This window comes from Gallus gallus, chromosome 18 (assembly GCF_016699485.2).
Source record: "Gallus gallus isolate bGalGal1 chromosome 18, bGalGal1.mat.broiler.GRCg7b, whole genome shotgun sequence".
In the NCBI taxonomy this organism is placed as follows: domain Eukaryota; kingdom Metazoa; phylum Chordata; class Aves; order Galliformes; family Phasianidae; genus Gallus; species Gallus gallus.
The window spans coordinates 7,542,582-7,567,773 of NC_052549.1; the positions used below are offsets into that span (position 1 = coordinate 7,542,582).

The window sequence follows — 25,192 nt, forward strand, 5'->3', positions numbered from 1 at the left end:
TGCTGTTTGTTACATTTTAAAGTAAACAATTAAGAAAAACTGAAACCTTTTTAAACCATTGATGCTGTGACAGTGCAAACAGCATACAATTTATTGCTCAACTTCTGCATGGGTACATACATTAAGTACTTAAAAACCATTTTATACAGATTTTTTTTGTTAAAGCTCATGTAACAGCTGGGTGAAAATACAATGATATCAATGCTAAAACACTCTGTAATAAATACAATGGAAATGATAAACTAAGAACTGTCAGGTTGTGGAGGAATAATTACACTTGTATAAACTAATTACAGCTACAGACGAAGCTCTGAGGATGTGGTAGAGCTGGAAACCTACTACATAGTGTGAAGTACAACAAATGGCACCTGATAACTATATGGTGCTGTTTAAAATCTGAAGCACTTGGAGCATGCTACATTAAGCTGTATGATGCATTCTTATGATATAGAAGCAAAGCTTTTACTTCCATCAATGCAGCTAGTTTAAACGCACCAGAAGTTCTATACAGATGTAGTGTTGTAGGACAAGAATTTAAAAACAGCTTGTGTGCTCTGGACTTTAGTACAACACAACAATTTGGTAAAAATAAATCAGTTTAGGGAAACTGAAACTATGTGCAAAAAAATTAGAATACATACTGTACAAAGCACCATTACAAAACTCTTTACACCGAGAAATTAAATCCTCTGAAATTCAACTGTGTACTGTATATTTGAAATCTACAAAAGTTCTGTTCATAATTAAACATTCATATGAAAAGCAACAGCATAAAACCATGATGTGACATTTCTCTAAAACAACTAAAGACTGGAGAAAGTAAAACCCAGTAAGAGGGACACATTGAAATAAATATTCACATTAATCATGGGGTGAAAGTCCAAGGTTAAAATGCAATATTAGGCTTAGCACCTTTTTGAGGGGAAAAGTAGCTGACGTGATCTTGAAATACAATTTTGCAAAGGCATCAACTCTTAACGTTTTCTGATAAACTGAGTAGGTGATGAGGTGCTTTAGTTAAAGCTCTCAGTCATTATGAAGGTAGAAAGGCACTCAAAATACTTGGTATGTTCAACCTCATCTGTCAGCTGTGTGAAGTCACAGGTAAATTTATCTAGTTTTGCTTACAATATATTAAGTTTACAATATTTATCTGTGACAATTTAAAAAAATTCTCTGTGCCATATCAAAATGGTTGGTAGAACAAATAGATGTGCTGCTAAGGCTGCTGTGAAAATGAATGGTATTTATCAGCTGATCTACGCTCTACATTCTGCAGAGCTCATTTCCTCCCTCCTCAGAAATGCTTTTATGTTGTAAGGGTGGCCACAACCAGGCGTTCAATACATGAACCAGCCTAAGGAGGTGGGCAGGGAGAGGTGCCTAAGAGGGCACAGACGCTGTGGTTGGGAGACACGACAGAAAGAGTCTTTAAATAGTGCTGAGGTGGACTGCCTGGGGAAAAGAGAACAGCGTACCTTTCCCCTGGAGCCACCAGCTGAGCCCTGACTTCTCCCAAAAGCTGGATCAAGCTGGATTTTACATCTGGCATGCTTCCATGATCACGGTGGCTGCAACCATAGCCTGAGCAAGAGCAGAATTAAATCCCTTACACAACGCTTATGTTTTATCCTGTGTCAGGAGAGCTTCATGTCAGACCTACAAACTTAAATGGGCAAGAAGAGGACTTTGGGAGTTTCCTAATGCAGTGCTCCCCAGCCTCAGGAAGTAGCAAATAAGAAACACAGTGGGCAAACATCCTACTTTGCTTTCCCAGAAAGACTGGAGAAATGCAGTGGTAGCTTCTCTAGTAAGGGCTCCCTAACACAAGCAGAGGTACCAGCCATTTTAAGAGTGCAACAGTCCCTTGATATGAAGAAAGAATGGCCTGACATATTTCAAACCTGGCTGTTACAGTGAGTTTCGTGGCTTTATGTTTACATCCCTAAGTAGCCTCACCTCTGCAGCCAGCCCAGAACAAGGAAGCAAGTCTCAGAACAAACCTTCCAGCAACAGCTGTACAAAAATATATATAATCAAATGAACATGTGGATTTGGCTCACCGGGTTCTTACCACAATTCTAAAAAGTAGTCCATTGCCCACTATTCTAATAGACAACATCCAGTAGTAGTTTACTCACTGCGGCAGTCAGATTTGGCAGAACAAAATGAAGTTCAAGCTCCAAGGAACAAACAGAAAATGAGCTCGTTCACCGTGTGACTCACACTGCTGTTTACATCCTGGTGTTTAAGCATTTCCAATACCCTCGACTTTCTTCTTATTGGCAGTGTGAAAATAGTGCAGATTTGATGAATGATTGTAACCTAAGTTAAAAAACAACACTGATTGGAAAAAAATGCTGCCCATTCCAAAGCTTCTCACCGGGAGGAGAATGCCACTGCCTGTTAAGTGGAGCGACTCATCCACACACCATGAACAGATCATACGGATCTTCACTGAGATTTCCCAGACTTACTTCAAAATTCAGTTCCCTCTACTGGTAGTGCATTTTATTCCCCTTTGCAGAGATCAACCCATGTTATAATTCATATATATACTTACTTCCATCCCTACAATCAATAAATTATGTGCTTTTAAAACCTCATTTTTGAAGCACATCGCATATTTCAATTAATACAACATTTTTAGTTTTACTGCCATTTTTCCTTAGTTGTAACCTAAACCCACGTGTCACGAGCAGCTAGACAAACATTAAATTATGCTTTACCTGATAGATCTTTAGCATCCACAATATATTATGTGATTTGGCTGCATTCAAACAAGCTTTGGTCGGCTGGGTAGGATGGGTTCTGTAATGAACTGCAAACAGGTTGCTGCTGTCAAATATTACCTCATCAACACGCACACGAAGTTGAAAAATGCAGTGTTTAAAGTCAAAAGTCACAAAAATACTCTTGACAGACTCGTTAGAAAAATGCTGCTTAAAAAAAATCAAAATGTCTGCTCTTCATTAAAAAAGGTCTATTCCACATTGAACACGAATACTGTACCAAACGCAGTACGTGTCACTCACACTAGAAATTCTGTTAAAGGAATCTGACGAGCGATATAAATAGGCCCCAAAACACCGTATTTGTAATTCATGCTTGAAAAATGTAAAAAAAAGTTCCCTGTGGTAACATTAGTTGAATGTACATTGCAGAATATAATGTTTTACTATAAGAAAATGCAGTAACACGTAAGTGGCTTTAATTAAAAAGATTAATGATCCTTTCAGCCAATTTTATGCAAAAAGTTAGAATAATCCAAAATATTTTTTCCAAAAATAGCAGGTATAGATGCTGGTCAGTATCATACATTTAAAAGAGGCTGAAACGTGACTTGTACCGACTGCTGAAGTTGTTTCTTGGTATCTGAGAATAGAAATCAGGTAGGCAAATATAATAGATTACCTTTTACAAAAATAGTAGTAGTCTTTAAGTATAGAATACTGCTTAACTGTTGAAATGTAGGAAAAGTCAGCATTCTGTATGTTCAAGGTATTAGTTTTTAATAGCAGCTGAATGATCCTATGGCAGGAACCACAGAACCTATTTTCTTGAAAGAAAAAAATTGCAAAGTTGTCCTTTCCCTCACAGTGTCCTAGTGTAGAAAAGGGAAAGTTTCCTGTATTTCAAGCATTTCTCGAGTCTTGATGAGGGAAGGGCATTCCGGCTGACAGGAGTATAAATAGAGTCTCAGGTAAGCCTGTGAAGGGTCATTCCACAGCAAACCCACATGTTTCTTCAATGGCAGTTAGCAGCTTCTCATATAGCTTGTCATAGCTTTCATAAGGAGGAATGTCTATTCGGTTAAAGCTGCAAAGACAAAGTGAAAGCTTCAATTATTTGGATCTTAAAGCCTTCCCTAGCAAATCTCTGCTGCACTTTATTTTACATATCTGAAACAATATTTGACGAGGCCAATGGCACTTCATATAAACAAAATCAACTTGTAGTTTTCACACCTTTACTATTCTCTAATAGACAGCATCTACGATGTCATAAAAGGAAGAAACAGTGCTAAAACATAGACAGCAAATCCACATATCACAAGAGACCTGAAGAAGTCTTACCAGGTGTGAGCTTTCGGCAAATTATTAGTGCTGGCATCAATCTGGTGTATTGTAAATAGTCGTGGGCCTGCAGCACCTGAAAATCCAGAAAAGATCTCTACTACTACTGCATCACATAGCTGAAAATCACTTTGTTGAACTGCAACAAGAAAAGACAGTAACAAAATGCAAAAAAAAAAGAGGGGAGAGGAACTACACACAGGAGCTGAGGCCACAAGCAGCTAGCAAAAAGCCAGAGCAAACCCATTGCACCTAGCAGGCAGAGTCTGCCCCTCCACCCACACAAAGTAACCATGCTGTTAGTTCTCTTTCAGCAATTGAAACAAGAACAAAGCACTGACAAGGAATAAGGTAAGACAGCCGTTTTACACTGCACACTATACAACTGCAACGCTTCTGAACGTCACTTTTCCCACTCCTCCTATGGAAGGAAACTTCTGCAGCTCTATCTGTCCTCATATTGTAATGGGCACTGAATGGCAGCCAAACTGGATAGAATTTTCATAGATACTTTTTTAAAAAATAATGTTGTGACCTTACCTGACTGTACAGAGTCACACTGTCTCCTGAGTACAGTCATAACCCCTGCTAAAGGAAAGACTGTAGCATAGCAGCCTTTAGATTCAGTCAGTATATGCTAAGATTTCACCAGTCCAGAAGAGGCCACAAATGCCAATGCCCCGACCTCTGTACAGCTGGCGTATTTGCTTGAGCGAACTGACATGTAAGGATATAATCCATAGCACCAGTCATTCTTATGGGGACTCTCTGCTGTCAAATAGGAGTACTAGTAAATGAGATTGCATTACTGTATTACCACAACTCAAATCTAGAACCTGGCAAGGTCCATCTTCAAATCTGTAGGAAAACAAGATTTGTTTGTTCACAGAAACCTTTTTTCTTTTTTTTTTTTTTTTTTAAACTAAAAGTGACTAGCACTGCTTTCAAGTATTCTCAGCTACAGTTTACTTAAACTGTATAGTTCTTCCCCAGTACTATTTAAACACTTCAAGTAACCATGGCCTTCAAAACCTCAGTATTCCTGAACTTCTAATGTTCCTGAATACTTCAGAGCCCAAGAACAGAAGAAAAGGACAACGAGGTCTTCTACCTGATGAAGAGATGATGAAGAACAAACAGATTTCTGTAGCAACTGGCTTTTGTATGTGGCAGAATGTGTGTTCTCTTGGGATATTCTACCTATTAAAACAGGTTGTGGTCCATGTTTCCCTGGGCTGTTTCCTCTCATCTCGTGAAAGAGTAAAACATGGCAACTATGGTGTTAACAGAGCAGCGTGGGTTACAGCCAGAGCTGCTGCAGCTGAGATCCAGAGCTCTGAATGAAGCTCAGAAAACAGGTCAGTAATTAAGTAGATTGTTTCTTTTGCCAGGGCTGCCTGCGATTATGTTGCTTTTACAATAACAACAGCCCAGATTACTGAGCACCTCTGCTGTTAGAACTACAGGAACATTCGTTCCTTGCTGGTGTTTGCTGGTCACAGAGCTGTGCAGATGATGAAGGCTTGCAAGAGAGAAATGAAACAACAGTCTTCCAGGAAAAACATGCAGAGAGCCCTGCTAGGATTTCTACTGATTAGAATGTATTGCTAGAAAGGGAAGGAAGTGTGCAACTGAAACAAAAGAACCGGTTACAGCTGAATCAGAAGGTAATGAACAAACTCACAAAAAGACTACTTCTGTGACTGTTATTCATCAGACCATTAAATATTCCTCTGAGAAAAGTCACGTAGCAGCCAACCAGCCTCATTTTTAGCTCATGCTTCTGTGCTGTGTCTTACTGCTGCCTCCAAGCACAGGCGTTTGCAGTTACTTTGGGCAAAACGTTACCTTGCAATGCCTTGAAGCCCTGCAGAGGCACTCTGGATGAGCCAGTCACAAACTGCAGAAGTCGTGCTCTCCTCTCTTCATCAAAAAACTCCACAGCTTTCCAGAACCATTTCACAATGTTGCTGTCTGGCGTACAGTGTTTTAACCTAGTATTTGCCTTCCAGTCATTAACATCAATTTTTCCAAGTCCACAAATGATGAGCTGTAAATTTAAAATACAATTAATGACGAATTGTTAATTAAAAAAATTGGGTTTGGAACTACCCAAACAGTGAGTAACTGATTCTGAAAAACTGACGGATTTTATTCCAAAGACAAATTACAGCCTCTCACTAATATTAGGCAATGCAGAAATACAACCTTTTTTTTTTTTTTTAAATAGGAAAAGAAAAAAACTTTAAACGCAATTTTTCGAATTACTTCAATTCTATTAAAAATTCCACCAATTCATAAGATTACGAAAACATCTTGACCTGTCAACCAAACACTTGAAGACAGATTCTACCCCAGGCATGAAAGTGCATTTATGACTGCCATTTGAATTCAGTGTTTCTTTTTGGACTGTGGCTAAGGGTGCAGTATGGCTCATCCAACTTCTGTACCCTCAAAAGTATTGTTATTGCTGTTGTTATTACCACAGGTACTACAAATAAGATTTCTCTCCCTAAGATGAGCTTTTAGCACTTGTAAATAGAGATCCACAATTGACTGGCTTAAGCTCAATAGGAAATGATTAGAAAGACATTTGCTTGTGACTAAGAACAGTGGACCTTCACCTTCCTGGGTTAACAACACAGCTGCCTTGTTGTTAAATAAGAATATTTGGGATAAAATAAGAGCAGTCACTGATATTCTGGTACAGGAACAAGAAAGCATTAATAATTTAACTTGTGGCCATCTTATATGGCAAAAAGATCAGCCCTGCAGCTGATAGATTGTAAGTTAGATTTCAGTTTTAAACCAAGCCTGAAATCTATGGAATTTGTCTTGAGATGCTATCTTGTGGATGCTCATGTAGACACTTCGTAACACACTTGTTGGTGACAGAACCTCTCCTCATGCTGCATTTACAGGGCCAGTTTAGTCTGGCTAACTCAGCTCTGCAAAACCACATAGCTGCCTAGCAGGTAAATCAGTGCAGTACACTGGAAAGACAGGAGGGACTGACACAAGGGACTGACAGACTGTTCTCCCGGCTTTTCTTTTTAAAAAAATTTTTTTTTAAATATTATTTTTTTTAAGGTATAGAAGATATAAAGTATATATCTTCTCTTCCATCACTTCCACAGTTGCTACGAAATGGCACGTTAAGAATCACTCTCCTAGTTCTCTTGAAGATGCATGCCATCCATGTCAGAGACTGCATGACCTGGTAACCTCTTATACTAACTGTATTTTTTGTAACAGTGCACCTGCAAGACCCCAGAGCACTGGGGATGCAACCTCACACGTTCCTTAGTCTCAGAAGACTGCCTGAGGCTTTTATTATTACACTTGACAACGTAACATAACATTAGTATACTGACCTCTAACTCTTTCTCATCAAATGTCTTCAGCAGATGTTGTGGGATTACTTCATTAAATCCCTTCTGTAGAGCCAGAAACTGAGCTTCAATTCCTCGTAAAAATCGCCAGTTTACATAAAGTCTGCAAACATGTTGAAATTGGATTTGAGAAAGGTGTATTCAAACACAATAAACCTGCAATTTATCCAGCCCCCCAGAAATGGCCTTAATGACAGGAAAACATAACAACAGAGCTGTTGCACTACCACCTAGAAAGAAGGAAAAAAAAGCCACAAAACCCATAACACTTAATTACTTCATGTGCATAAAAGTTCCTCCCATGGGAAATACCAGAAACACTGAAAAATATATTGCTGTACCTGACATATTCCTTTTTGTTTTCTTCTGTCACTGGGATGCTTTTGCCATTAGGTTTTAGCTCATGTTGAATAATTTCCCCGTATGCATTGTGTTCTACACAAAACGTATGGTCTAAGACTCCCGTAATATCATTCTCACTGGTGGAAAGAAATAGGCAAGTGACTCAATGAAAACATTCTGCAAATACATTACATCCATAATTCTTTTGACAGACATCAAAATTTAGTTTTTGAATACCATTTAGAAGTGCTGCTTGGAAACAATGGGTGAACATATATTTTTGCTATATTATATTTTAAGCCATCATAGAACTTTCAACATTATATTTTAATAATATGTTAACTGTCATTAACAAGCAAAAATCAATAAACAAATCTATGAATAACTGAGCACTTTACAGCTCAGTAATCTCTTATCCTCCTCCCAAATTTGAATACCTTGAGCATGTTAAGCCTTTGAAGAAGCTGAATAGTGCGTATAAGATGTTTCTTAAGTCTGCCTGAGCAGGAGATCAAAACATGCTTCATCTTTCATCAACAAGCATTAGGAATGTGTATCACATTAATTGAGACAATTCTAACACTGTAAGATACAATGCACAGTACATACAGTATCCAAACCAAGCTGTTATGAAGATCAGGGTCAACCAATTCCATATCATCCAACGTAATTGGCTTCCCTAGCAACTGCTTATAGAAAGGCAACGTGAAGCCACCGTCAATATAGTGTCCATGAAACACAGCCATTCCCATTATCCGTCCAACAAAATGGAAATATGATAAGTGTTCCTGGAATTGAAAGAAAAGACTCAGTGATTCACCTAAATACAATTCCTAGATTGTATTCGCTTAATGTTTAGTTAAGTCTCATTACAACTTAACAACACCACCACCACCACCCAACACATACCCAGAGCTGATTTCTTCTTTTAGTTTGTTTTAATATACAGCACATTGGGTATGTTGCTTCAAGTCCAGAAGTCTTACTGTTAAGAATCAAAACAAACTCCATTTCTCCCAAAGGAAACAAACCAACATCTTACAGAAAATTAAGAACATTTGAGATGTTTCTTTGATCCACTCTAAGAAGAAATTATGTTATTTCATAAATTCAGTCTCTAGCAATACCAATGTGAGAACTAGATTCTTCAATCTAGAACATTATTCTCCACGTGTACCTCATTTCTGGGTCGCAAAAGCATCATTCTACTTAACTCGTACTATCAGTCATACCGGGTTAACTGCAGAATCTGGGTTGATTTGCAGTGTGTAGATATCATCTCGGGAATATTGGAAGAGACCATAATATGGATTCAACATTTCATGTGACAGCAGGTAGAGCCACTCCCTGAAGAACAAAAAAAAAGAAAGAATTTACTGCGTAACCTTAGATAAATTAATTTGCACACTGAGAATCTTTTCAATCTTTTCAAAGGACAGTTATTTGTGCACATGCTGAAATCAGAATTATTTTTACTGATTCAGTAATTGCACAGCACCTGTCAGCTTGGAGTATTTCCCAGCCTGTCAAGATTTTCCTTCAAGTTACCACTTCCTAAGAGTTACTGATTATGATTCTGCCACCAAGTTGAGTGTTTAGTGGTGTACATACACTCCCAGATACCCAAGCTTTACCAATCGATACCAAAGGTGTCTCTGATGCAATCTGTAATGTGCATGTTGATTTATCTACAATAAATTCTCTTTTTTAAATGCTTTTTTTCCTTGAAAAGACTATCTGAAAAATATATACTCTTTTAACATGCAACATTACTGGAATGAATAGAAACAAGAATAATTTTAAAGGAAAAAGAGCTGTTGTTAGTCTGGTTTAGGGATCAAAGCAGTGCAGCTGGTGGGGCTGGGGAAAGGGACGGAGGATGCACTGTTTACCTGGCAACACCTCCATAATCAAGGCCTTCCTCCCCACGGAACTTTATCATTAATCGTTTCCACAGATCTTTTGGCCTCATCTTCATGACTTGCCTGTAGGATTCCTGTAAATACACAACAGATTCTTTTATTAACTGCTATTTACAGACAAGAAGCTACTACTGCTTATTAGAAATGGAGTCTCAGAATCTAAATCCAAAGGGGATATTACTTTTCTACATACTAACTGCTGTTTCTCCAAACACATACTGTTATAAAGTTTTCTATAAATGTGATAATGCTTGTCAAGTAGAAGATATGCAAGAACAATTGCCTCTAAGCTTCCAGGGGTGCAGAGTGATCATAATATTTCCTTTTCTCATTTTCACATAACTCACCCTCACACACAAAAAAACCCTACATCAGTAAACTTTTGTTTTATAAAAAAGCCCTCATTTCTGCAGTGTGGAAAGCCAACAGTGGAACTTCTACTGACCTGAAGATGTTGAAACCTTCACAATCCATCTTAAGATGCTTAAGCATCTTAATGCCATCCCAGTAAATCTATGGAATTATTACTCTACCAGTAAGATTTCATCAATACAATATAAAAAGAATGGTAAAGAGAGGCAAACCAAATGCTGATTTAAAAAAAGGAATTAAATCAAAGGTTTTATTTATGATGCCCCCAGTCTTTGGTTTTGCAGAAGAGAAGAGGCAGGCACGCCTGGGGCACATCAGAAAAAGATGAATTTCCACTGCTTTACAGCAGCCTTTCTTCCCCTTCTTTTTCAGTTTATTATGAAGTGATTTGACAGTCTCCGAAGGGAATACCAACACAAGTATTTCTTGGCTGGAAAAACAGTGACAACACAGTGGGGCTATCATGTTTGTGGGTGGAGTAAAAACACAACAGGGATGGGTGGAATGGGTGATAAAGTTCTTGAGACAAACTGTTCTCTAGAAAAGCCAATGAATTATAACTGCGTTTCATAGATTCATCAGAATTATTCTGCTGAACAACCTCAGAAAGTAAGGTGTAAGTGTCCCAAGATGGGTACTTCTGGTCACTCAGATGCCTACAGAATTCATACAACAGATCTGTTTTGGAAAAATATAGCACCTCTCTTAGTTCTGGTTGATAAGTAATCCTGACCCAAAGACAAATGCTATTCAATAATAGTCTCTTTACTGAAGTTACAAATACATCAAAGGTCATTTCCGATGATTTGGTTTTTAATGTGCATCATTCTCTCTGTTAAGAGAAGCTATATTGTGGGAAGAAGTGAAAGAGCATCTTCAAATGGATGAATTGCTTGGGTGCTTTCCTCAGTCCCTGAGACAGTCTGCACATCTCTAACCACAGGGAAACTTTCCTCCTTTTTCTTCTCCATGTGGTAAACTCATCTATTTTATATACACAATTGTTCTGAATATCCCCCTAAAATGCTTCCTCTCCCCATTCACCACTGGCAAAATCCCAGCTTTAACTCCAGGCTTCAACATTTTGTCTACCTGAATGACTTCTTCAGACAGTTATGGATAACCCTCCTCCCCTTCCCTCAATGTTAACAAATGGGTCAAGTTCTCAAATTACCTCAAAAATCTCTTCCCTGGAGACCTCAATACGACAATGGCCAGCTTGAGGTTGCTGCTGTGACAGCTCTTGCCTCAGGATCTTGAGTTTCTGCACCAGGTCTCGTTTGTACCTTGGCACAGTCAGACACTCTGCCTCATCTGGAAGCTGACACAGGGACACTACCTGCTGCTGCTGCTGGTGCTGCTGATCTTTAAGTTGATTCTGGCGGCTAGAAACAAACACAGCTGTTTGCGGATATTCAAGTCATACGTCTCCTGTTTTCTTCATGTGTTTCTTAAAGGTTAAGTCTTAGTAACTAACGTACTTTCAATTTACTATCATTACTGTGATTACACTAACAACATTCAGGCCTAGAAAAGAGTAAATTCAGAGAGACTTTATCCTGACTAAAGACATATGCTTCTGTCTTTCTTGGCAACTGTCAGTTGTTTTTAGAGTTAGTTATTTCTATTAGTACTACTCTACAAAGTATGTAAAAGGTTACAGCACAATATAATAAGGTATTAACCATACACTTTTACTACTAAGCTGCTGACACTGAATTTCTCAGATACCATTTCCATATTTCCTTTGTGTGTTTTGCCTTCCTCCAATTTAAAATTCAGGGATCAGCCAAACATTATGCCTCTAATCTACACTCAATACCGTAGTCTGTTTTAAATGGCTTGTATGGAAAAGAGTAAGCTTACAAAAAGATGTTTGTACTGGCAGCTTGGCAAGGACCTTGTCCCTTATACCTGGCCTAGTCTGGACCACAGGAATGTGGGGAGCTCACATGTAACTAACTGGCACAGATAAGCAAGTATTTTTACTAGCAATTCTAAGAGATTTTGTAAATGTAACTTCTTGCTGGACAAAGTCAGTTTTGAGCAGAGATGTCCTTCCTTGTGTCACTTCTTAAGTAGGTGTTTTTGTATGACCTAGCTTTTTAGTGTGGCATTTCTAAACAAGAGGACAACAGCTGTGTTTTCCCTGAAAGCACAGCCTCTGTGCAGGACATGTGATGATATCCTAAATTTATTGGATAAATAGGAAAGGTCACAATTCAGATATTTTTTTTTTTTCCAATGGAATGTTAGTAACTTTTTTTCAACATCAAAGACCAAACACATGAGATAGAACCACACACAACTTCAATACATTTTAAAATATCAGTCTATGGCCTGTTTTGAAACAAAGTCTACTGAGAAAGCTCCCTCGACCAACCAAATTTCCTTTCCAGAGGGCTTTCACCACCACAGCACTCATTTCTGGTAATTAAAAAAAGAAGTGGGAGTGTTCTCAGTTTGCCCTGTGGTTCTGACAGCCATTCTGTTATTTTCAAACCTTTTATTTAAAGTTAATTTGCATGAACCATGTTCAAGGGAAATTTACACCAGTTTACTGGGCTCATCTATATCAGTAGTCTTATAAACCTATCATTTAGAAACCCCTGCAATGACACACGTTTAGATCAGCTCAGCAACAGCTGAAAGCTTATTATTAATAATATTATCATTTTACATCTGGGCTATAAGAAGACAATAATGCACAGCAATCCAATTCTGTCACAATGCCCTAAGATGCAATACTTTGGAAATCAGCTTAACTGATTTTGTGAGATTCAGTGTTCTCTTGATTGTTTTAAAATAAGGCAACCTTTATTCCTAAGCTGATCACATTATTACAATAAACAACAGTTATTTTAAAAGTCAATCCCAAGAAACCAAGTCATTACAACAGCTTACGTAGACTCTTGATGTGGTTCCAGAATACAGTTCTATGTCATTTGTGCTACATGCGTGATATTTTTGTACTCATTATTAGTTCTAAACACGAATCTCAATTAAACTGCATTTAATTGATAAACAAATTAAAGCAAAATTATTCTGCCTTCTGCTTTTTCAAATTCTGGGAGAACAATCTTATGAAAATACCCCTTGTGTATACCTACCAGAGAAGGTAACAATATATACTAAAGTGAGCATACAGTGGTACCACATTTCACAGCATAAAGGCACAGTAACCTAGACGTGGAACTAGTTAGTCTTAAAGAAAATGCAATCTCTGAAATAAGCATGAGTTCAAGATGTATGCATCAATTAAACCAATCTAAAACAAAGCAGAACTAGAAGAAAAAATAAAATGCCATTCTCTGTATAAGACTAAAAATAATCAGTATAGCATTAGCTAAACAATCCGCAGTGCTTGAAGTAATTAAATGTAATTTCTTTGTTTGTTTTCACAGCTGAATGAGTATGCTTGATTGTGTGCTGTACTTTGAGGATACAGCTAAGTACTTTTCAGGTACCATAACTATCAAAACCTATCATGAACTCTTGGCTAACATTTTAAAAACAGAACTGGATAACAAGTTTGATTATTTTCATAACTTGTAATGCCATCACTGGAAGAACAAACTCCTTCACTCAGCTTGACAGAAAACTCAGCACTACTGAAAGCATTTTTTTTTTCTTTTAACATAAAACTATCCCACCCATCCCACCCAAATACTGAACTTATTTCTCAGATAATTAAAAATGTCAGGCCAAAAGGCCAAAGGTATATTGCTTTTTTTTTTTTTTTTAATAACAAATGACAATTTGTTTAAAATTATTTAATTAACAATTAAATAAAACAAATTAAAAAGCTTTCACATATCCTGTTTGGTGTAATAAAAGAACAAACACCAGGGAAGATTTATCAGGCAGCAGACTTTGCTGATGACACTGCTGGTTGGATTTCTGAAATCCTTTCCTAATGAAAGACAGATGTACAAATGAGAAAGAACTACTACAGTGTACTTAAGTTTAAAGAAATGTAATGTGGTTTCTGAACTTGAAAGACAAAGTGGATTTTCTAGATGAAAAGCTATACTTTGTCCTACACAACACGTTAACCCAGCCACTGTGTCCCTACTACCGTTGAAAATAAACCTACCTGTGAAGGACCATGTTTTAAATCAAGTCCAGTTAACTAACTTTCTGCGCTTTGGGAATTACTTTGTTAGAGTTAAGAGGGTCTGACATTATCTTTGGGTAAAATATCTATGTCTGAATTCAGTGTGTGGATGATGGGAACTTTTACTTAAGCTCTGTAATTTACAGATGTATACCAATGACTTTCTAACCAAAGAAATACTTGTCAATATTTAGACACCTCTCCCTTTTGGGCTATTAAGTTCAAATGGATATTAGGCAGGCAAAGTCTGGCCAACTTTTGTGTATTACACAAAACACAAATGCACTTAATGGACGTTACTTTTCTTTCCTTATTCTGTCTGTCTGCTTGCTACCATTATCGTTCCCTTCAACTTCCCTTCCTAAGCATTCTCTTTGTTAAAAGACTATGCCTCACACTTATCCTTGCCTAGGGCTGCACGTGACTTTCTTCCTAACCAACTCTTTATTATTTCTTCCACTGAACAGCTAATAACCTAATATTTCACAGGTGTTTCCCCAAAGTATTAAAAGGTGCTAATAAGAGAAACAGTAGAGTCAAATTCCTGCAGAGCTTGGACGAACTGATAGCCACGTGGAGGCAAACCAGAAACATTTGTTTGCTTTTTGGTTTCCATTTTCAGTAGAGTTCCCCAGTGACAAACAAGTGCTTGGGAATAAAAAAATCCAGAATCTTATTCAGTTTCCTCCTCTTTCTAAAATTGTGATATGAATATGTGATGTTTGCACTAAGGCAGAAAAAATGTTTGGTTTTTTTCTTTTTGTGGTAAAAAAAAAAAAAATCCAATTCAAATTATTTGGGTCTTTTACTTTGAGAACATCTCAACTAGTCTTACCTTAGAACTGAAAACAGGAACTGAATTATTTCTCTTTTTCTCTCAGGGGAGTAGCTGGGCACTTCTATACTCTTGCCTACCTGAATTGGGTATTGAATGCAAGCTGATATTTTTAAAAAACAGATACTCCATCACTGAAAGTAGCACTAAGCAAAAAGAAAAGGAAAGAAAGTGTCTCTCACCATTGGAAAAAAATTCCACAGGCCAGCCTTTGCATGGGAAGGCACTTGCTTCCCCCTCCCTCCTGGCCTCCACTCTTGGCACCATGATAGCCACATTCCTGTCTATATACTGCTAGAGGGATTTGTTTGTTTTGCTTTTCGGTTTGTTCTGCAGTGTTATTTGTTTCTTTTTCCTTTTTTCAGTTTCGTTTTAAATACAAGAACAATCAAACCATCTTTGCTACGTAACAGAGTAGGCTGGCAGTGCATCACAGAACGTCACTATTATGCCTCAAGTACTACTTAATGGCAGAATGCATCTCAGTACAAAATCCAGTACACCTCAAGAGTCACTTTCTTTCCTCTATTACATTCAACACATTCTGGAGACTTTAGACTTACTTTAAGACTAAATGCAAGTTAGCAGATAGCCGTGGGTCTGTAAACTGCGTTGTCCTGTTGTTATGGTCAACAAAATAAACTCTGCCTGTTGCTGTATTTCGGATCTCCCATCCAGGAGGCAGTGGACCAAGCTCTTCACAATTGATGTTGCTAAGATCCCTGTGAAAACAAATATAAAATGAAAAATACCTCAGCATTTGGCCTCTGAGCCAAACAAGTGTAAATGTAACAGAACAATTCCATGAAGTCTGAGAAAATGTATTGTTTCAGAAACTTGATCTGTTCAGCTGGAATCTCTACTCCCAAGGTGCAAGCCCACCAAAGAAAAAACACACACCCCAGAACACTTGCTGTAGGGAAAAAATTCTTATCAAATAGCTTTCTTTTGTACAAACCAACTTCAGATGTTAAATTAATACAGGCTTAAAACAAAAATAAAGGCCACTGCCACATTTGCTAAAATGGAACTGCAATTCTACACCAATTCTGACAGAAAGCATTTTTAAAACATCATTAGTCATGTAAGGAGCTCTGAATCACACATCAAAAACTCCTACAGAACAGAACTGTATTTGGGAAGAGTTACACTTTCCATGAAGAATTACACATGGGATATGTGTATGCCACAGGTGATTCTTGCCCCCGGGCCCTAAATACTAGTGGGAAGAAAACAGTTTTCTAGCAAAAGCTTTCAAACCTTTAAAAAAAAAATGTAAGCACAGTGACTCAGCTCTGCACTAAGCAACACAGAGAAACCTACACTGGTCTTAAGAAAATTCTGCTGAAAACAGCATGACTACATTTGTTTCAGAGGTTCAGTGAAGACAAACTATTAGTCTTTTTTTAAAAATCAATACATGCACATTTTTATGCATATAATTAATACTGCCAAGAGCAGTACTTTCTGAAGGTACAAGTCCTCAGATCCCCCAGTATCCTATGGGCTGATAGTAGGAAAGAGCTCAGGGACAGAAGGGCTGGAAAGATGCAGCCTGCAGGGGCTCAGCAGACTGAGAAGCTACAAAAGGAAATAGGAGGCCCTGGGACTGAGCTTCTGCTGATACTGCTCATGCACACAGTGCTGAACACAGCCCTGTGAACCACAAGGCTTATTTTTTTTTTTAGCAACTGTGGCATATTAACATAAAAATACAGTATTTCTTAGAAATGACATAAGCTGTATCCCTTGTCACTGCGGCTGGTACATGCAAACAGCCAAATTTTGTTCTCAGAGACACAGTTTCTGCTGCCACACCTAAGTGCAGCATTTTGGATTTTGTACATAATCATTACACCATAAACTTAAGGAAACTTAACTTTCTTCATCTGTCAATATATCTTCTAGAGAAATCTAGTTTCTAGTTTTATATACTACGCAAATCATGTGAGCAAAACCCTCCTAATGCACAACTGTCAACTCTGTTGCACTCTCAAGTCTGAAGATAATGTATCATAATGAAGAATTGTCTTATAACAGAGAAATAGTACTAAAAACAATTAGAAGAATCATTTGAAAACGCAGTGAAGTTATAGCTGTGAGGCACTTTAATCCTTCCCAGGAAATCCAAAATCCATTTCCATGAGAATGAGCACCAGTAGCAACTGACAGAGCTGCTACAATTCCCATCAATGCCAACAGTGACTGCCAACTTCAAACAGCACATATTAAAAAAAAAAAGCCACTGAAAATTATAACGGAAGGACCAAGATAAATCGACATTTTTGGAAGCACTCAGATTCTACTTTTTGTTTAATTACTATGCATAATATTAAAATCTGGATTCGGCTGAAATTCATACAGTTAACTGATTCCAGGTGTTGCATATCTGTTTTAAGACATGGCTGTCCAAATAATTTTTTTAGGGGCCAACAGGCAAAAAATAAAATACTGCACAGATGGCTCCAAGGACAGCATTGGGAACTGTTTCAATTCCACAACTTAAGGATACCTTCATCATTTTCTTACCTAGGTACTCTTGGATCATGCCATGTACTAACACCAGTCTGAGTATGCAGAAAATAGACCTGACCTTGCTGAGTCGTCCTTTGCTCTGTGAAATCAAGACAAATTAACAATTATGAGAACAAAATACGTAATACAAAAACTCATACAGACCGATTACCCCAAAGTAAGGAACCAAAGTGACCTAACATACAGAAGACACAGCCCATTTTCCCAGTTACCTGAAATATCTAAAATTAACTAATTTACATACCATAGCCTTCAGGTAAATCAGGAGGTGTGTGCAAGTGTGTCCTGCTCATGTAATTCCTGTGCCTCTGCGACCTGACCCTCCTCTCTGCCAGCCGGGGATCTGATGACTGCCCACATGTGGCACCGTTTGTTCCTGTAATTGGAGTGTTCTCATCCACGAAACAGCTCAGTGGTCTGCCTGGACTGGAGTATTCTGATGCTGGCCTGTTGGGAAAAATGTGAAAATTACTTGCTTTCCATACCAGAATTAATCGACTTTTCTGTCACCATTACTTCAGATAATCTGAATCAAAAGTTGGTGTAGAGACATTTATGCATGGGAAGCAACTAGAGTGCTTGCTGAAACCTGTCCTGCAGAAATCTGAGAGTCATGGCACTTCCAGGCAAGACGGCCTCCCCACTGTCCTTTATATGCTTTTGTCTGTCTGTATTACTAAAAGCTTCATCTAAAGGCTCTTAGAAAACTTTATGGGCTGCAGAACAGAGCAGTCGAGTCATGGACCAAGGTGCCTTGATGATGGACAGATAGCTGTCCTGTGCTTGCTGAGTTCCTCCCAGAGTAATTAGTAAGCCTTTTCACCTACTCTACAGCCTGACCTAACACTTCAGTATATGACGTATGTTACAGGATCAAGGTCACATCACATCAAATGCTGGCAACGAGCAGTTTCCATCCTAAAAAACGAAGTGCTGAGAGTAAAATTATTATTATAATTATTTTATGAGCAGCACTTAGCCCAAGCTTTCTCACCTTGCCTTGATAAGCCTCAGAAAGCTATAATGTCTCATCCCTTTTAAGGAAGTGCATTAGCCAAGGATGGTGTAAATGGGCTATGTGTTTGCAGAGGGACACTGGAATGCAGAATACCTCCTGGTAGACACTTAAGACTTTCTCGTGGCCAGTGTTCCAGGTCAGCAGACAAACATCACCATATGCATGGTCTCACAAACAATTTCTTACCGTGTTGGTCGTTCCCACTGAGTTGTTCTTGTAATATGATTTAAATACTGGATCCTTCCAGAAGCAGTTCTCCTTTCCTCCCACCTACAATTCAGACATGCAGAGATAAGGCAATGAGTGGTATTTCCAGGAAACCAGGGCACAGAGTGTTTACACCATAAATGCCAACTCAGGAAGACTTACACTATAATGAATCATGTTAGCTGAACAAGGTAACAGGAAAGAAATGGAAGTTCAACTCTGAATTAATTTTACATGCTTCTCCCTTAGAAGCAGGCCTATTATTAACAAAATCACACCTTCTTGTTCAATAAATATTTGAATTTTAATTAAATTCAAATAGCCACTGGAAAAACTTATTTTATTTTTCTAAACTTAATAGGATCAGTGGTCAGTAAAAGTTAAGTCCTCTCATAGCACCTTCATGCAATGCTTAATTTCATTTAAAAACTCACCTTCAATTAAGAAGGCTTTTTTCATTATTATTATTTTTGCACTCCAAAATACATGAGGCCGTACAGCTAACTTTGCAGTCACACAATTAAATATGCAGTATTTATACAGTGAGCATTTTTAAGTGATAGTTTAAAAGCATTTTCAAAAACATGCTTGACTTCCTCAGATTCCAAATTAACAAAGCATTGCTGCTTAGAACCCAGATGATGATTTACATGTTAAAGCTCATCACCTGATGAGTTTGTCCTGTCTTTACCTGCCAAGAATCACACTCCGAGGTTCTGTGTTTGCTCTGAAAAAGTTGATGACAACACCAGAACCTAAAACAGAGCATATTTTTGTATTTGCAAAACTGTTTTAGGTGTTAATGACGTCGTTAACTCCCACAGGGAAAAATCAAAATCCCAAGCCCAGCGTTTGGCAGGTAAGGACAGCAAGAACTCAGGCTCCATTATCTTTTCCAATCATGTTTTCTTCACCACGATTTACATGAAAGAAGAAAAAACACCATTTTCTACTACAGTATATACAGCTGCACAGCTCAGTAGAAGATAGCCAGGCCTGTGTGCACACTGCACTGCTACAAAACTAACGTATGTAATTTAGAAGGTATGTTTTCTTAAGAGTATTTTAAAAATGCATTTATGCATATATGCCACCAGCTCCTGTTTTCCAAAAAAGACAGGGGTCAAACTATTAACTGTTCTGTGTAACCTTGGCTAATTTACTGCTCCTAAATTTGAAACCATAGCACTCTACAGCATGAGAACAAAAATAAATTAGCCCATTTATACTTCGACTTCCCATTACCACAGAAGTCCTTTGTGTGAATTGTATTTGTGTTGATAGTAGAGTCTGCTTACCCATCTGGTAAATCATTATCAAACAAACGACTGCAGTCCACGACTTGTCCTCCCGTGCCTATCCGGTCTCTGGACTGAAGACTTACTATTGAGATAATAAAGGAATCATTAAAGATATGACATCTGCATGTGACTTACAGGTACATTTAAAAAGAGAAACAGCACAATTTGGGGGACTAAGCTGAACCACAATCTGTATAGTTTTTATATTCCACATATTAATACTCTACACGTTATTTAAATAGATATAGTTCAAAGAATATGAATGCAAATTAAGGCAGGAAAAGAAGTTCACTCTGAAGCTGTCATTAGCTTTCCCCTGTAGGAAGGGGACTAACATACCAAGCTGTCCTGATGGACAGAATGGCTCTGGCAGCAAGTGGGCCATACTAGTGTACTGCTAGGGCCAGGATGTACTGCTAACGTGTTTTTGACTCCTTACCACACATTTTATGAGCACATGATAAGTCTATACACACATACAAAACCAAGCAGAACTGAACTGCTGGAAGTGCTGTGTGTTTCATGGGTTAGTTACTTTCAGACATTAGTGATAGGAAGTCAAACACAACACACACAAAGCAATGCTCAGCACCCTGCAAAGTCCCTACTGCCCTCAGCAAAACCAAACTGTATCACTATTGTATTTCTTTTAAAAAATGTTTCCTTGCAATGAATATTTATGTCTGAAGCTCCTGAGCAGTTATGAAAACCGATTTCTAGGGGCAGCCTTTGTTCCCAGTATCATAATTAGCAAATGTCTAATCTGACACCTTAGGACATTTGCATTGCTGTGGGTTACTTTTAAAGATGTTTTGTTTTGCTTTTAACAATAAGACGACTACTTAAAAACTAAACCCGTGCTGTGACACATTTCTTGAGGCGGCATTACTGTGCCCTTGGACAGCTGTTCAGGCTCCGTCTACATGCAAAGCAGAATAAACTTCCAGACCTTAGTCTATACACACCGAACACTCACCCAGATCACAAAGTTAAGCAGCGATGGAACACCACCTGTAACTTTTGCCAGAGATGCTCAACTGTCAACGACAGCATGCTTTGAAGTTTAAGATTTTGGGCCTTCACCAGACCAACCCAGGAACCCTGCAGCACCTGCTTGCCTTACTCCTGATCAGCATTAACTCCTTGACTTCCACATTCACTAACACTACACGGTAACTTCTTAGAGCAAAATGTACCTTACATTTAATTTCAAACAACATGAAATCTTAAGTTATGTATTTATTCTGCAACAAACCCACACATCACAAGTTCACATTGTTGCATGTAGGCAAGGTTTGGCAAGCAATACACACAGACAAAAATGAAACTAAACAAAGGCAATTACCTCCTCTTTGCCTACGTGAGGACCAAAATTTGTGCACGGCTTCATTTTGTAATGAGTAAGGACTCATTTTTTCTGCACCGCCACATCAGAAATAAAATGGTGGCACAGAAGACAGCTGCAAGATTAAGACACAGTTCAGGTGCCCTTTGCATCCACTACTCAGAAGTGTCCCCTTCTTCTTCCCCCCTTCGAAAACAATCCCAAATATTTAAAACAAAGCTTTTCTTGCTCCCTGACCCAAATTATAAAGCCACACCCACTGTGTACTTGATTTCTAGGGTTATTATCACCTGAAGATATCAGTGACATTTTAATACTGTTTTCCCATTTGGCATAGCCTCCTCACTTAGGACAATTTATCATTAAAAGGACTGGGAGTACATTTACATCTCATTCTACTTTGTTACTTAATTTTAAAAGATTTCTCCACCATGTAACAACTGCAGTGGAACCACCTGACTTACTCAGGCTCATTCACTTATTCATCCAAATTGTATTAGTGTAGAAAGATTAAAATGTAAGAAGATTAATAATGACATTTCCAACAAAAGAGACAGGAGTCTCTGCATTTTGCTGAGCATGTACTAAATTAAAACACAGCCATGACTGAGGAAACCTTTCTGATGATAACAGCATAAAGCACAACATACAGAGGTGTTCTAACAGTCTCAGCAGTAACCTAACAAGCTGTGCTTTTTTTTTTTTTTTTTTTGTAGGCTTAATGCATGACCAGCAGCTCCTACTAATTAAGGACAGCCCCAACAGCATGCCAAATGAACAAATGCTTCTTTGGCTGTACCACTTCTCACAACCACATCAGCTTAAGCTGACTGGTCAGTCTGGTTTCTGGCCACCTGGCTGACAGCTGCTTATCTGTGCCACGTCTCTAGAGCGTATGTGCCATGCCCACACGTGGCATTTGAGCCAGGTTTCCTATGTGGCATCCCAGCAGCCTTGAGATCTTTCTGCTTAGTTTTCTGTTTCCCACTTAAAGCACCCACGTTAATACTGCTGTTCTCATGACAACAAGGATGCATGCTGTGTACTCTGGAGGGCAGCATGAGAGCATGTGACGGTGTGAGGGCACAGTCCCTGCTAGTATCATGCCTGAAGGATGGCTGCGGGCAGGGGACATCTCTGCTGCTTGGAGCAGGCCCTGAACAAGCCCTCTCCTCAGCTGTGCTCAGATTCTTCTGAAAAAGCAGCTCAGAAAAACAGAACAAAACAAAACAAAAAAAAACCCACACAGATGCACACAGCCTGGGTGATCAGGGGACCAGCATACTGGAGCAAAAACTAAAAAGCAAGCTGAACTGCCTAGAAAAACGTCTGGTTTAACTTCTGTTCTTTTGTGTAAGCTTGCACGGAAAACGTAATGCTCAGGAATGGTCCGAAGCATCAGCAGTGCACCTACAACTCCACTTCTAACAGCGCTTGACCCTACTGGGCCACCTTACTCTTATCTGAATACCATGCAAACACTCACAGATCAGATGCTACACAGATTATTAAAGCAACATGAAGAGATAAAGCCGTAGGTATTATTTAACAGGACCTAGAGGAAAGCTGATTGTTTTCTCTGGCTGACAATACAGAATGCTGTTTGGATATTACTTGAAGCAGGAATTGAACATAAAAGTGAACATGCAAACTCACTTTTTTCACCCCTACCTCCAAAAACTTTCATCAACATTTTGCCAGAAAGACTTTTTCTCCTGATCTACCTATTTTTGACTTCTGAAGGTACCTATTCAAAACACTGTTTTCTGAAACAACTCACAATGCACCAAAATGTTTATGAAGTCATTTGTGGATGCTTCATTTTTTCCAATTTCTCAGGTTTAAGAAATTATTTTTTCATTCTTAAATTATTTAAGGCTCACGAGCAATAGAATGATAAAGCACAATTACCAAGACTGGAGACAGGCCTGTTAATACCCCAAAATGAATTGACCAAATAGCCCCAAACAGAAACCCACTCCTGCTACAGCAAGATGTTCTAATCTTGCCCAAAACATACAGGAAGCACGACTTTGCTGGAGCTCTCAATGGACAAGAAATGTGTAGTTCAAGGATTAAACTGCTACTTTTGTTTACTGAGAAATTCAACACTTCCTAAATAGTTTTCATATGACCTCTGTAGCATCTTAACTCTCCCAACATTTACTACAGTATGTATTTTGTTTTTACATTTGGCAATTCTCTGCATTCACACTTTTATCTGTAGGTCCGAGTGTCTCTGGCACTAGATGCTGAATTTAAAAAATAAATAAATACGGAAACCTGATGTCTAGGAAGGGTATTTCTACAGCTACTGCTCAGCTCCAAGTGAACTCAAAGATTGAAAGCTTCACTTACCTACTATCTGTCCTCTAACAGTGTCATTGTCATTTGGCCCAAGCTTGCACAGATCCAATCTCTGATCTACAAAACAAGGACACAGTCTAAGTCATACAATATTTTGATGTCTTTGAAAAGCACTCTGAAGTACCATCAGAACAAATTTAACCCGAGCAGAAGACAATTAGGACTTCAAGAAGCAAAATTCAAGAAGGGAAGCAATATTAAAGATTTTGAGACAATTTTCTATAATTCTAAAATAGAAAACAAGTTTCTGAAATGTCTGCCCTACTTCACAAAGCTCTGTTAACAGAAGCTTACTTCAGATTGAGAAAGTAAGCCCCCTTGACCAGCAGCTGTCATAAGGAGCTCACGGTACGTCTCATAGCAGAGCCAGCCTGCAGAATCAATTCATCTGTTACACACTGTATCAGTAGAACTTAATATAACAGAGCAAAATGTAATGTACTGAAATGCTGATGCAATGAGAGATATTTTAAAACAAAAATTTCAGTTCTGACTTTATCAGCAGGGGATCTGTTTGAAGTAAACTCAGAAGGCTGCTCTGCCACCAAGTTACCCTCTTACCTTTCTTTTTTTTAAATGACCTTTATTGGCAACCACTAATTTTCCATCACAAACGATGTGCCAGATTTTGTTCAGAAGTAAAAATGCATTGTGACTGATCAGTGTAAACAACACCCATAAAGATAATGATGAAACAGGGACTTACACATTAACTTTTTTAGATGTAAATGCAAAGCTGTGTTATAAAACAACATTTTATGACAGAATTTACTGAGTTAATTTTGAAGACCCAGACATTTTAAACTATAGCTTTCACTTCAAGAGAGGGTTACCTTTCCATCTACCCTGTGCATTTTTGAAGGTAATAAAAAGGAAGTTTGAAGGTAATCAGAATCTGTCTTCCTTCAAAACTCCAACACAGTAAGTTCAGTCATGACAATGCACAGCCAGACTGCTGTGCTGAATCCACCACTGCTTTCACGAACTGGGCAAAGGAACTGGAAAGTCAACAGTAAGTTATGTTCTCTAACCCACCCATCCTCAGCACCAAAGCACAGTTACGAACTACCAAACCATTTGGAATATACAAGCTTCATTAAAACCAACACAAACTCAATTAAGTGCCATTCTTTAACACTTCTGCACATAAGACATTTGAAGGAGAACACTAGCATTTAGCTTACTTACAACCAGTGTCTTTAAGGCGGTTAATGGCATTTGAAAGAAGTCTCACACAGCCCAGAAAACCAGCTCCCTGCTTTTTATGAATTTTCTTGTGATTCCACACACTGATCGTTATTGAATCTGATTTCCCAATATACCTGAAAAACGTGAAGAACAGTACTGTGAATGACATTTACTG

The 25,192-nt window shown here is 38.3% G+C and overlaps 1 protein-coding gene across 3 annotated transcripts in view; it reads right to left on the minus strand.

Moving 5' to 3' along the window:
• Positions 1–47: 47 nt before the first annotated feature.
• The window catches only part of SMURF2 (SMAD specific E3 ubiquitin protein ligase 2), a 57,423-nt gene continuing 32,278 nt past the window's right edge, over positions 48–25,192 (minus strand). For 2 of the 3 annotated variants that reach the window (XM_040649748.2, XM_425380.8), the window contains exons 4-19: positions 25,018–25,151; positions 23,821–23,886; positions 20,115–20,199; positions 18,796–18,879; positions 17,836–18,038; positions 17,586–17,670; positions 15,620–15,778; positions 11,279–11,489; positions 9,703–9,806; positions 9,043–9,157; positions 8,420–8,598; positions 7,810–7,947; positions 7,451–7,571; positions 5,925–6,126; positions 4,077–4,152; positions 48–3,819 (exon numbers count right to left, since the gene is read on the minus strand). In XM_040649748.2, the coding sequence (XP_040505682.1) occupies positions 3,720–3,819; positions 4,077–4,152; positions 5,925–6,126; positions 7,451–7,571; positions 7,810–7,947; positions 8,420–8,598; positions 9,043–9,157; positions 9,703–9,806; positions 11,279–11,489; positions 15,620–15,778; positions 17,586–17,670; positions 17,836–18,038; positions 18,796–18,879; positions 20,115–20,199; positions 23,821–23,886; positions 25,018–25,151 (2,062 nt within the window). In that variant the 3' untranslated portion in view covers positions 48–3,719. Of the gene's footprint in view, positions 3,820–4,076; positions 4,153–5,924; positions 6,127–7,450; positions 7,572–7,809; positions 7,948–8,419; positions 8,599–9,042; positions 9,158–9,702; positions 9,807–11,278; positions 11,490–15,619; positions 15,779–17,585; positions 17,671–17,835; positions 18,039–18,795; positions 18,880–20,114; positions 20,200–21,462; positions 23,887–25,017; positions 25,152–25,192 lie in introns of those variants that run through there. The other variant, XM_015279908.4, reaches the window with a different exon arrangement.